General features: G+C 44.3%; 1 protein-coding gene across 1 annotated transcript; it reads right to left on the bottom strand.

Annotated features, from left to right (window-relative positions):
- Positions 1 to 7,882: 7,882 nt before the first annotated feature.
- CCNO (cyclin O) lies at positions 7,883 to 12,233 on the bottom strand. The gene is made up of 3 exons (XM_015811734.1): positions 11,910 to 12,233; positions 9,682 to 9,867; positions 7,883 to 8,710 (listed from the first exon to the last, which is right to left on the bottom strand). The coding sequence occupies exons 1-3, from the start codon at positions 12,231 to 12,233 to the stop codon at positions 8,231 to 8,233; spliced, it is 990 nt and encodes a 329-aa protein (XP_015667220.1). The 3' UTR covers positions 7,883 to 8,230.
- Between the last annotated feature and the right edge of the window lie 1,877 nt (positions 12,234 to 14,110).

Raw genomic sequence — 14,110 nt, 5'->3', positions numbered from 1 at the left:
CGGGACTCGCCGCCCGACTCGCCGCCCAGAACGCGTCGACTGATCGGTTGGCTGGAGCGGTCTGGCCGCGGTTGGGGAGCCTGGCCTTCTCTCTTGGGAAGAGGAGAGCCGAGGGGAGGCGGGCCGGCTGCGGTTTGAGCGCCAGAGGTGGCGCCTTTACCTTGGCACACACCCGCATGGCAACAAGCGGAGCCCAGCCTCATCCCGCCGTCCCTCCTCTTCCAGGCCTTTCCCCGCTCCGCCCGGAGATTAGGCTCGATCGCCGCCGCTGCGGCTCGGAGCAGACGTACGAAATTGCGCCCTTTCTCTGCCTCTTGGCGCCCCGGCCAACCGACCAGCGCGGCTGAGAGTCCTTTGTCTTAACTCACCGCAGCCCGATGAAAGACAATCCGACACCTAGGCTCTCCATGTGTCCGTGCCCCTGAACATAGGCAGAGAGCATTTTATTTAGCTCCCTGGCCAACAGCCCCCCCCCCCCGGTCCTGCTCCTATTCCCTTGGAAAGCAATCTCAAGGGTTTAATTAGATGCCCATGTTAAGTGTTCAGATTATGCCAATTTTAAAGGCAAGTTAAAAGTTACGAAAGTTTACTGCTGGAGGGTAAAAGCCTCCAGGACACCTTTTAGCTACACCACACACTTACACACTTACTTACTTACTTACTTACTTACTTACTTACTTACTTACTTACTTACTTACTTACTTACTTACTTAACTTTTTGATTTGATTTGTGTGCAGCCCATCTTGCCTAATCTTGGCCATGCCTGACCCAAGGAAACTCCAATCACAAAAGCAAAGAATCACTTGAGCCTTTCAGACAAGTTTGACCCTTTGGATCAGTGGTTCTCAACCTTTTTAATGCCGCGACCCCCAACCGGCCGTAAGTCGAGGACTAAACCAGTCATAAGTCGAGGACTAAAACGGTCAAAAGTCGAGGACTACCCAACCGGTCGTAAGTCGAGGACTTTCCCTGCCCGGGAGCGCTGCGCATGCGTGGTTCCGCCCCCTGCGCCGGCCGAGGCGTAGCTGGCAAGCGGCAGAGATGGAGCAGGCCGACCACTAGCTGGCCCAGCCCAAGGGAGGTAAGGCACCTGCCGGAAAAGGGGGAAAAAAATGGCGGACAGCCTTGCTTGGCGACCCCCGTGAAATGGTCGATCGACCCCAAATGGGGTCCCGACCCACAGGTTGAGAACCACTGCTTTGGATGAAACTGATAGGAAGTTGGCAGAATTGCAATCAAAACCATTAGAAATCCCCTCGAGAAATTCTTTACAGAATCCAAAAAGATAAAACTGGCCAAAAGGTGGCAGCCATTCAGGCAAACTTTCTTTCAGGATACCAGAGATCACGCCTATTGATAGAGAAAAGATCCCTTCCTTTATTAAGCAGGAAGCCAATTTATTCAATGATTTGAGTGGAAAGACCAACAAACTCAGCAGGGTACCTAACCACCAAGTACCCCCTATTGACCATCCATCTAATTGCAGTTTATGGTAGTTCCTAGAGCAGGGGTGTCAAACTCAATTTCATTGAGGGCCGTATCAGCATTGCGGTTGCCCTGGGGCTGCGGGTGGGGGGGGCTACTGGGTGGGTGTGGATGGAGTGGGTGTGGCCTGCTGGGTGGGCGTGGCCAGCTCTACATGGTTCACGTCAAGGGTGCCTGTGGGGGCCTGGGCAGGAGTGGGACAGATCTGAGGGTCTCTGGCCGTAGGGGGTGGGACCAGGGCAAGAGCCAAGGCATGGTCCATTTTTTCATTCCTCATAAAGGGTGACACCTCCCCAGCATGCACCAGGGGGCGGGGCCAACACAGCAGGGGCTGGTTCCTCGCTGTTTCTAGATGGCCTTGTGGAGCTAAGACTGAATGCCTTTCAGCATAGATGGCCACCACAAAATTGTACATTGGCTCCCGGACGGCCTGGGCCAGGGCCAAGGCAGAGGGGGCCGTTCCCTCACTGTTTCCAGGATGGCTTCGCGGGCCACATGAAATCACTTCGCGGGCCGCATCCGGCCTCCGGGCCTTGTGTTTGACATGTCTGTCCTAGAGAGTGGGCTCTATTTCTGGAAGGAGTAAAGGGGGAGGTTTTTCTATCAAGGTAACTACCTTGGGCCTGTAACTCGGTAGCCTACCTTTCAATTGCTGTACTGCACATTATGGTGTCAAAATAAATTCTGCCTGTGCTCCAAGTAACTTCCCTGAGTGGTCTAGATTTGAACTCGGGACTTGCTTCTAACCAGCATAACTGGGCCTCTGTTAGGGATATACAAATATTCCAACTCTTAATAAGAATAGATGGCTTACTCAGCAGAATGAAATGATGGGATCTTGCCTGCCTTCAGACAGCAAGAAGAAAGGATAACGTTTTGAAATGCTTTCCCCTCCCCTATTTAAAAACAAAATCTCTCTCTATAGAAAACTAGCATGTTTGGCAAAATATTGTTTTGGAATCTCTTTCCCTGATGTGCTAGCTTTTTTTCTTTTGTTTTCTTTCAACAGCCATATGCACTGTATGAAAATGGCATATCTCATTCCTAGTTTGATGTGCTACAATTCATTTCTTTGTCTCTTAGGAATTGTTATACCAGTGGTGGCGAACCTATGGCACGTGTGCCAGAGGCGGCACTCGGAGCCCTTTCTGTGGGCACGCGCACCATCACCCCAGCCCCGCCTCCCCCTGCGGCCCCCTCCTCTCCAGCAGCCCCCCTGGAGGAGAGTCGCCCCCAGGCACGGCCTGCACGGAGCAGCACAGCCAAGGATATAGCCAGGCAGCAGGGACAAGACTCCACCCTCGTGTTCTATAGCGTGCAGATGATGCTGCGGGGTATGGGCGGAGGGCGTAGCTGCCATGGTGCTGCAGGGCTGCCTGGGTGATCTGCTATGGCGGGCCATTGAGACAATGCATGGCCTGTGGGCGGGCGGAGCAGGGGCGGGCAGGGGTGGAGCAGACAAGGCGGGAGGTGGAGCGGGGGCGGGGGCAGGTTTGGGGTACTCGGTCTCTAAAAGGTTCGCCATCACTGTGTTATACAGTAAGGATCCTGTAATGGCACTGCGGAAAACCATTATATTTTGAGGAATTTAGAGACATTTTTTTATTTAGAAAACTAAAAGTTTAGAATTCATTCTGAGCTATGCTTAATCTGCATGTTTTTTACTCTTTCTTGATAATTAAGGAAAGGGGGGATCTTCACACAACTGGCTTACCTGCATATAAGTCCTTGAAATTACAATGGACCTACCTCGGGATACTTGCAACCTGGATTTGAAGTTCTGACAGCCAGACACACCCCCCCCTTGTGGTCTGGACACTCAGCAACTGGCCCACACTTACAGTATTTGCAGCATCCCGTGGTCACATGACCACATTTCACAACAATTTTATTGCAAACCAGCATTTACTCCTGATTTTCAGCAAAATCAGGCCTAAAGCAAACCATTTAACAACTGAGGTGTTTGCTTTACAACCTCATTGGTCACTTAATTACCATCACTAAAAAGGTTGTAAAATCAGATCAATTTACAACCATCACAACTTAGGACCATGACTGGCAGGCTCCATTATGGTCATAAGTCAAGGACTACTTGTAGTTCTCAGAACTTTTGTTTTCTCTCCCAGAGTTAAGCACCATTCATCAAAGTCAGGTCATAGAAGCAAGGATTTTAAAATTTTACTATTGGCCTTTGAGCTTTGGTACAAGTGTGCATCCTGGCCTTTTTGGGATCTCTCCACTGTTGTTATTGGGACTCCTTATGGTTGAAGGAAGAGAACCTTGCTTGGTATGTTATGCTTTTATGTTTCTGTTTACATTTGCCTACTAAGGTTATTAATGAAGCTGAAAATTTCCTTACCTACTGGGGTGCTCATTGTACTGGATTCTCATTGACTGGCATGTGGCCACTCCTATTACCATACCATACCATGGCCTCTGAAAGTACGGTAGCCTAGTAAGTTTTCTTTGTGGTGGACCTCATGCTAATGAAAAAATTCAGAAATTTGGAAAGCATTTATTATAGCATCTTTCAGTTTGTTGAAAACTCATCTCTTCTTCCCGGCATGAATATTGAAATAATTTTTTTCATTCTCTGTGTTTTATTGATTTTTTTTAACCATCTTAACGGTATTATTTTATTGTTTTGTTTTTCTGTATTGCTTTGGAATACAGGAAAGAGGGCACATTTATAAACTATTTTTATGGATTATTCTGAAAAAGAAAAGGTGATTTATTAGCATAGATTTATTAGCATAGTGTTATCATAGTGTTGAACTTAAGGGGGACAGAAAAAATGCAATGCTATTTTAAACATCAGCAATCTTAANGGGGGGGGGGGGCTACTGGGTGGGTGTGGATGGAGTGGGTGTGGCCTACTGGGTGGGCATGGCCAGATCTACATCGTTCGCATCAAGGGGGCTTGTGGGGGCCTGGGCAGGAGTGGGACAGATCTGAGGGTCTCTGGCAGAAGGGGGTGGGACCGGGACAAGTGCCAAGGCATGGTCCATTTCTTCATTCCTCATAAAGGGTGTCACCTCCCCAGCATGCACCCAGGGGGTGGGGCCAACACAGCAGGGGCTGGTTCCTCGCTGTTTCTAGATGGCCTTGTGGAGCTAAGACTGAATGTGTTTCAGCATAGATGGCCACCACAAAATTGTACATTGGCTCCTGGCCGGCCTGGGCCAAGGCCAAGGCAGCGGGGCCCGTTCCCTCACTGTTTCCAGGATGGCTTCGCGGGCCACATGAAACCACTTCGCGGGCCACATCTGGCCCCCGGGCCTTGTGTTTGACATGTCTGTCCTAGAGGGTGGGCTCTATTTCTGGAAGGAGTAACTACCTATCAAGGTAACTACCTTGGGCCTGTAACTCGGTAGCCTACCTTTCAATTGCTGTACTGCACATTATGGTGTCAAAATAAATTCTGCCTGTGCTCCAAGTAACTTCCCTGAGTGGGCTAGATTTGAACTCGGGACTTGCTTCTAACCAGCATAACTGGGCCTCTGTTAGGGATATACAAATATTCCAACTCTTAATAAGAATAGATGGCTTACTCAGCAGAATGAAATGACAGGATCTTGCCTGCCTTCAGACAGCAAGAAGGGAGGATAACGTTTTAAAATGCTTTCCCCTCCCCTATTTAAAAACAAAATCTCTTTCTATAGAAAACTAGCATGTTTGGCAAAATATTGTTTTGGAATCTCTTTCCCTGATGTGCTAGCTTTTTTTCTTTTGTTTTCTTTCAACAGCCATATCCACTGTATGAAAATGGCATATCTCATTCCTAGTTTGATGTGCTACAGTTCATTTCTTTGTCTCTTAGGAATTGTTATACCAGTGGTGGCGAACCTATGGCACGTGTGCCAGAGGCGGCACTTGGAGCCCTCTCTGTGGGCACATGCCCCATTGCCCCAGCCCTGCCTCCCCCTGCGGCCCCCTCCTCTCCAGCAGCCCCCCTGGAGGAGAGTCGCCCCCAGGCGCGGCCTGCACGGAGCAGCACAGCCAAGGACATAGCCAGGCAGCAGGGACAAGACTCCACCCTCGCGCTCTAGAGCGTGCAGATGATGCTGCGGGGTGTGGGCGGAGGGCGTAGCTGCCATGGTGCTGCAGGGCTGCCTGGGTGATCTGCTATGGCGTGCCATTGAGGCAGTGCATGGCCTGTGGGCGGGCGGAGCAGGGGCGGGCAGGGGCGGAGCAGACAAGGCGGGAGGTGGAGCGGGGGCGGGGGCAGGTTTGGGGTACTCGGTCTCTAAAAGGTTCGCCATCACTGTGTTATACAGTAAGGATCCTGTAATGGCACTGCGGAAAACCATTATATTTTGAGGAATTTAGAGACATTTTTTTATTTAGAAAACTAAAAGTTTAGAATTCATTCTGAGCTATGCTTAATATGCTTGTTTTTCACTCTTTCTTGATAATTAAGGAAAGGGGGGATCTTCACACAACTGGCTTACCTGCATATAAGTCCTTGAAATTACAATGGACCTACCTCGGGATACTTGCAACCTGGATTTGAAGTTCTGACAGCCAGACCCCCCCTTGTGGTCTGGACACTCAGCAACTGGCCCACACTTACAGTATTTGCAGCATCCCGTGGTCACATGACCACATTTCACAACAATTTTATTGCAAACCAGCATTTACTTCTGATTTTCAGCAAAATCAGGCCTATAGCAAACCATTTAACAACTGAGGTGTTTGCTTTACAACCTCATTGGTCACTTAATTACCATCACTAAAAAGGTTGTAAAATCAGATCAATTTACAACCATCACAACTTAGGACCATGACTGGCAGGCTCCATTATGGTCATAAGTCAAGGACTACTTGTAGTTCTCAGAACTTTTGTTTTCTCTCCCAGAGTTAAGCACCATTCATCAAAGTCAGGTCATAGAAGCAAGGATTTTAAAATCCTACTATTGGCCTTTGAGCTTTGGTACAAGTGTGCATCCTGGCCTTTTTGGATCTCTCCACTGTTGTTATTGGGACTCCTTATGGTTGAAGGAAGAGAACCTTGCTTGGTATGTTATGCTTTTATGTTTCTGTTTACATTTGCCTACTAAGGTTATTAATGAAGCTGAAAATTTCCTTACCTACTGGGGTGCTCATTGTACTGGATTCTCATTGACTGGCATGTGGCCACTCCTATTACCATACCATACCATGGCCTCTGAAAGTACGGTAGCCTAGTAAGTTTTCTTTGTGGTGGACCTCATGCTAATGAAAAAATTCAGAAATTTGGAAAGCATTTATTATAGCATCTTTCAGTTTGTTGAAAACTCATCTCTTCTTCCCGGCATGAATATTGAAATAATTTTTTTCATTCTCTGTGTTTTATTGATTTTTTTTTACCATCTTAACAGTATTATTTTATTGTTTTGTTTTTCTGTATTGCTTTGGAATACAGGAAAGAGGGCACATTTATAAACTATTTTTATGGATTATTCTGAAAAAGAAAAGGTGATTTATTAGCATAGATTTATTAGCATAGTGTTATCATAGTGTTGAACTTAAGGGGGACAGAAAAAATGCAATGCTATTTTAAACATCAGCAATCTTAAAGGAGAGAAATGCAGTGCTTTCTTTCGTATGTCCTCAATCACTGTCACTCTTGTTTTACCAGAGCATTGGAAGGTGGCATGGGTGAAAAGTAGAGCTAAGAAATTGTTGGGGCTTGTCTGTGTACAGCAGAAAGGGTATCACAAAAGGAGGGAGTGGTAGATGAACACACCCACCCACACCACTTTATGATGTTTTACAGCACTTTCTAAGAGATAGCTCCCTTTCCATAAGTTATAAAGATAAAGGTTTCCCCTGTCCACTTGTGTCCAATTCTATGGGACGGGGCTCATCTCCGTTTCCTAGCCGAGGGAGACAGTGTTGTCTGAAGACACTTTCCGTGGTCATGTGGCCGGCATGACTATATGCTAAAATGCACAGAATGTTGTTACCTCCCACTGAAGTGGTACCTATTTATCAACTCGCATTTGCACGCTTTTGAACTGCTAAGTGGGCAGGTGCTGGGGCAAGTAATGGGAGCTCACCCTGTTGCAGAGGTCAGGTCTTTAACTTGGGCTGCGATTTTTCAGCTGACAAGCCCACCGTCTTAACCGCTGAGCCATCAAGCCCTTTTATAAGTCATAGTTAGATCCTGAAGCTGCAGTTTCAAACATTACTGATTAAAGGGGAATCTATTTAAGACTTATTTATATATGTAGGACTGCGGACAATATTATGAAATTGCTTCTTTTCTAAGTGCTTCTTGGATAAATTTATCTTTTTCATAAGTGGAGACAGAAAACAATATAACAAATCACAATTAATGATAAAAGCTTTATTAGATAAACATCTTTACAATTTTGTTCTCCTTCCTATGGCTTCAAACTGAACTATCATTTTAATAAATAAAGTACCAGGCATAATATACATTGTTTACAACTCTAAGCTATTACTTAAAATGATGTCAGTGCAATATATGTCTAGTGTGCAAAATAGAATCTGAAATTATCTGTAAAATATTAAAGAATCTGCTCTTTGATTCTTATGGCTAAATCAATACCACAGCTTCTACTAATAAATATAAATACAGTATTAGAGATTATTGAGTAAATATTCAAAGTGAATACTGTTATTTCAGAGGTATTGCAACTATCAGTGATCCTTTTATTTAGGAACTGGAACAAAACAGAAAACATAAACTTCCGAATGCATGGTTCACAAATTTCAAATAGTTTTTGTTGGGTTAACTTATTTTTCTAAGTGCAGACACTGATCTGAAATTTCAGGAGGTAGTACCAAAGGCAAAGAGCCCTCATTTAAAGAGACCAGTAAATGTAACTTGTCCAAGCAGTCTTGCAAAACTCCCTCTGGATAGTCACTTAAGTGCAAGTCCAGCGGTTTCTGGTGCCGCAACATCTGATCAGCCAGCCCCAAGCAACAGACAGCCAACAAGGAAGGCATGTATTTATTAAAGGCATAGTCAGCCAAGCTAAGTTCAGCCACACCTTTTGCTAGAGCTTTGGCATTGTTGGCTTCCCAAGCATCAGCTTCACATGCTTCCATTCGCACATGGGTGAAGTGTTCAAGAAAAAAACTGATGGTAGGAGCTGACAGATTGAATTGAAGCTTGTTGAGAATGATGCATTCCAGATTGCAGAGCTGCTGGCGAGAGAAAGTATCACAACAAAGGGCCAGGAGCTGTTTCACCTTTGGTGGGTGCACTTCAACCTGTAAAACACACAAGCATAGAAAGCAATATGCAGGAACTTAGGCAGAAGATAATATCTTGGGGTGCTTCCAGTACTGAATGTTGTTTTTTCCAATGGTTATTATTTTTTGTCACTCTTAATGTCCTTAGCATCAGATATTCTTTTTTTAATTATATTCATTAGCTGGAAAATCAAAAGATATAATAAACTTATTCAGATTAATGTAAATTTAAATGCTTAATCTTGGCTGTAATGGTCTTTTTTAAGATATTGTTTTCTGGAGCTGCAGCACACATCTCCACATAGAGGGAGATTTGATTGGGAAATTATAAACATGGGAATTTAGATATTAAAATGTTAACATGGTAGGAAAGCTCTTGGTCTGTTCCTTATCTTTTTCCTGTGACCTATCAGAAGCCTTCGGAAGGAATCTAATTGATTATTTTCCTCTTTGAAGATGCTCTCTATGCTCAATCTTATATTTTTAGGGGGGAAAATCTCCTGACTTTGTTTAGATTTTTTTTTTTTTAGAAAATAGCTCCTGACTTTGGAGAGGTTTCTGAAGAGTGGACTGCAGATGGCTTCAAGGCCAAAGAAAAGACGAGAAATTTCTGTAATGAACTTTCACAATTCATGTCAAGCTCCAAAACCAAGATGTCTATCCTGTGAAATATGATTTCCTACAATGAGGATGAAGATATTATGTTCTTTAACAGTAGGTTGAGGTCAATAGAACATCACTTGTTTGGCTGTTGTTTTTTAAATGAATTTAGGAAACTGAACAAAGGGACTGATGATTCAGGAGGGAATAGAGCAGTTTGTGATACAGTCCAACATAAAATTGCTTTTTGTGAACATAATTTCAATATTAGATGTACAAAGGAAAATCTAGTGATCAACTGAGAGAGAAGAAGAAAGGGAAGGAGAAGGAAGGAGAAGGGGAAGAGGAAGAGGAGGAGGAGGAGAATGAAATTTTTGAGACCCTAGTACCTGTTTGCAAGAGATGAAGAGTGAGGTGACCCCAAGGAGTTGAAAGCAGTCAGCAGCCACTGGGGTGGTTATGAGAAAACGGTCTAGTGTGTTTACTGTCAGGCATAAGGATTCGAAAGAAAAGCCAAAATGTTTATGCACTGGAATTAGCCAGCTGATCAGTTTGCAACGGGCATCTGTAGTTATCTGGGAAGCCAAGAAAAGAAGGTGTTAGGATGCAAAAGAGATATCATTGAAATCTACATGCAGCCATAGAATACAATGGATTAAAATGTTAGTATGGAATTATTTCAAAGACAAGGGACATTTACTTTACTGGTTACTTCTGATTTCATTAATTAAATTGCTTTCAATGTGAATAAATATGAATAATTGAAATAATGAATGCATTTGCATCCTGAATACTATTATTAGTATGCATACCAAGTGGCAAGCATACAAAGGAACAATATTATCCAAACAACTAGTTGGTTGCAGGTTAGATTGTGTTTCTATTTTGCTTTTTTTTAAAAAAGTAAATATTTTATAATACTGTGCTATTACAAGGCCATGTAGCAGATATATCAATATGGTCAAATTGGAATAATAAATATAGGATTATATACATTATAAGTGTAAACAGGAATCTATTAACAAAAGAACAAATATGAGAACAAGAAAAAACACAGTAAAACACTGAACACAGTAATTGCTATTAATTTACTAAATTATTAATTTACTGAAAATACCAATTGCAATCATATTTGATACCATATCAGTTATGTTTTTCAAACATGCTTGCAATTTATTGGGCGTTAGTTGCATTTGACTGTCATCAGTCCACATACATTGTATATGACTGGTCAGCTCCGGCCATGCTCAGCCTCCCCTTCATTGCAAAACAACCAAGATATGTCCCAAAGGTACTTTTTCAAGAGGCTAATGGACTTTCTTGGTTGTTTTTTTTTAAGAAGGTCCACTTTTCATCCAAGAAGCTTCTTCAGCTCTGATTGGATGGTGGGGAATGGAAGGATTTATATTCCTTGCAGTCAGAGCTGACAAAGCTTCTTGGATGAGAAGCGAAATGTCTTCAAAGAAAAACAGGAAAGTCGAGTTGCCTCTAGAAAAAGCAACTTTGGGTGACTTGACAGTATCCATAGACAACTAGAATATGTACATACAACAAAACACACACATATTTATACCTTTAAGTATTTTTATTTTTTAGTGAAAAAAAAGTGTTCGTTCTTCCATTCTTACTGAAAAAGCCATGTATGAAAGGTATAAAGAAAACCCAACAAAGAATGGCACATGGCATGGAGAAAAAAAAATATTTAAAGTGCTTTGTCAGTCATTCCCTACTGTTCAATAAGATCCTCCTTCATTAGGATAATTCACCAAGAAGTGTCTGAGAATTTAGAAACAAAAAGCAACAGATATCTAATTTTATTAACATCTAATATGCACATCTAATATCTCAAAGCAATGTGCCCATTGTAAAGCAGTATTATTAGAGCATAAGTGCAGCATACCGGACAACAGGCTATAATGCAAATGTGTAGTCAAAATTCCAAGAATACATGTGTATAACAATGGAAGCAATTAATAAAGCATATATCTGAGCCAAAATATGATGCACATCTGGCATTCCTCCCCACATCACATCTAAAATAAAGATCTCTTCAAGCTCAGATCCTGCCCCACCACATTGGTCAGCTCTAACCATTCAGCCCCTAATCCAAATTTTCAAATGTCCCAGAAGCAGCTCTTTTAAGAATGATTGCTTGTGCACCAAAATTTGTCTGTGTTTGGATTCCTATTTCGGTGCAGGTGCAGGTGATACACTTCAAGGTTATTCCCTAAACAAAATTGCATTCTGTGAAGGAAAGAGATGGAGCATTCAAAACAAAACCTAGCGTTTTCCTACCAGGACTGTGCCGTGTCAAAAGTCTAAGGGTGTGTATTTTTGTGTGTGCTTCTTCTGACTTGGTTCAACACGTGACTCTGAATCCTCCACCCTAGGGGAACCTGCATGTGCCTCCGGCACGGAATAAGCTTAACTTTGGAAAAGCCCTTTCGGAAAAGGGGGAAGACGAGAGCGGAGGTTCACTTTGGCCCGGGGGAAGCTCTGCCCAGGCTTTTCGTGGGCACGTGAAAAAGAAGAATCGCGACCTCCTTCTGGGCCGAAGGGCAGACCAGGCTGGACAGCGACCTGATTTCGTTTCCTCGGACCGCCCTTCTCTCCTTACTTGTGGCTGCTGCGCCAGCGGGTCAAGCGGGTGGAACTTGCCCTCCAGCTCCTTTCGGAAACGGTACCAGCTCTGCCCATAATCGCGGAAGATCTGCCGCTCCAGAGGGCGCATGGGTTCGCCGCGGCTGCGAAGCCGACCCACCGGAGGCGGCTTACTTTTCTTCACCGGCGCGCGGAGCTGGCGGCCGGCCACGGTGCCGCCGCCGCCGCCGCCCGGGGGCTCAGGCCGCTCCTCGGGGGTCACGTCCTCGTGCCGCTGCCGCTTGAGCGGAGGGTCTGGCCGCCCGCCGGGGAGGGTCTGGCTAATCCGTGTGATGACCATCCTGCGGCTCCGCGCTCCTGGCTGCCTCTCCGGGCAGCGCCGAGGCGAGAGGCGCGGGGTCGGCTATATGTTCGGCAGCGCTGCCCCGCCCCTGCGCCCGCCCGCCCGCCCGCCGGGGAGGCATTCTTCCGTCGCCTCGCCGGCTTTCCCGGCTAAAGAACCGCTCTCGCAAGGCGCCCTGGGGTTTCCGAGCGGCAGGAGCAGGTCTCTCGGTCTCGGCGCGCGGGCGTTGGCTCCCTACCTCGCCCTGGGAGGCGACACTTGGCCTTCTGAGGGGGCGCCTGCCATTTTATCTGCCGTCGAGACGGTCGAAGGACCTAGAGATGAGCGCTCCAGTCTCTTGAAAACTTTGGAGGTGTTTGTTTTTTTTTGAAGGCCCTCTTTTGCTTTAGAGTCCCCTGCCTTTACGTCTCTAGCCTGATTCAAAAGCCCTTGTTTTCTAGAAGCCGGCGGGCAGAATGTGTTCCTCCAGTGCGAACAAGAGAGCTGGGAGGCGGTGAAGAAAGGCGCCATCTTCCTCCTTCGCCAATCTAACTGTCGAGCCAAAGCGGGCCTACTGTTGTTGGATGGCTTAGCTAGAACGATTATTAAACCCAGATTGACGACCACCTACACATACATACACCTTGTATGAATTACTATAAAGCTGACATGTTGAGCATATTAACCCTTTACACTAAGTCACGGCCTTTTGTGCCATTCCTTCTTGAACAAACAGCTGCTAGAATGTATACCGAATACAAAATGGCCAAACTCTTTATTTTATAATCAAAGCTTGAATTTACACATTGCTAAGTCAAACCTAAAAACACAATAGTTTAGAAGAAGGAGTGAAGCTAAGACAATTCTGTTTGGGGACTTATCTCTGATTTCTGTTATCAGCCTGGATTCTCTAGTTGTACAAAATAGAAATACGGTAAGCCTACCATCTAAGAGGACACCAGGTTAGGGAGAATGGATTTTTTATTGGAAGTTTGTATCTTGAAAAGAGTATATGAAATGGTTAGATTAATAAAATAGCTTAAGGCTGCCTAAAAGAACAAAATTAGAATGGCTGCTAAAATGCTTTTTAAAAAAATACAAGGAACTTAAAACTATAAATGGCAGTCAAAAAAATCCTTCTTGTAAATCAATACATGTTTCAACACATACAGTACCGGCAACTTCCTGAAACAAAGTATGTTTTGAAATCACAAACATTCATGTTAAGAACATAGGAGAAAGTTACTTAAGATGTAAAGCACTGAGCCCAACTACTACAGTTATCCTCTCCACAGTAACCAATCACCAGAGGCTTTGGGGAAGTTGGCAATAAGGCATCCGCACAACAGTATCCTCTCTAGCAGCTGACCCTGAGAAAGACACATCCTAGAGGTAACATATACGGTAGCTATAAGCCTAGCCTTATCCTTACTAGTTCTTGGATTTCTGCATTATAAATTTCCAAACTCCCTTCAATTCTTAATTTTTCTTTAAAGTCATATAAATTGTGGGCCGTCATCTCTATTTCACAATGTGCTTTATATTATAGGCTTTGGTCAGACTGTATAGCAAACTGCAGGAACAGCCTCAATTTCTCTCTGAAACCCAATTTGGTCTACTGTAAGATCAAGATGTTAAAAATCACTATATTAAAAGTGCCATATTAAGAGTATTGAATAGATATAAACCCAGATTGTACCAGAAAATCCCTTATGGGTCTCAGTACAAGAAACATTTTATAGAAGAGAAATAGCAGGCAAAGAGAGATGATTAACATATTGGGAACAGTTAGAACAAGACCATGGAGAATGCAGGATGAATTGAAGAGATCAGTTGACTGCAGAAGGACTTAGCTTTAAATGGTTTTCATATGCATAGTTTTAAGATAGATAACA

The sequence above is a fragment of the Protobothrops mucrosquamatus genome, unplaced genomic scaffold (genome assembly GCF_001527695.2).
Source record: "Protobothrops mucrosquamatus isolate PMUCROS unplaced genomic scaffold, P.Mucros_1.0 scaffold48, whole genome shotgun sequence".
NCBI lineage: Eukaryota > Metazoa > Chordata > Lepidosauria > Squamata > Viperidae > Protobothrops > Protobothrops mucrosquamatus.
The sequence above is the reverse complement of the archived record's forward strand: the minus strand, read 5'-3'. Positions and strand labels throughout refer to the sequence as shown.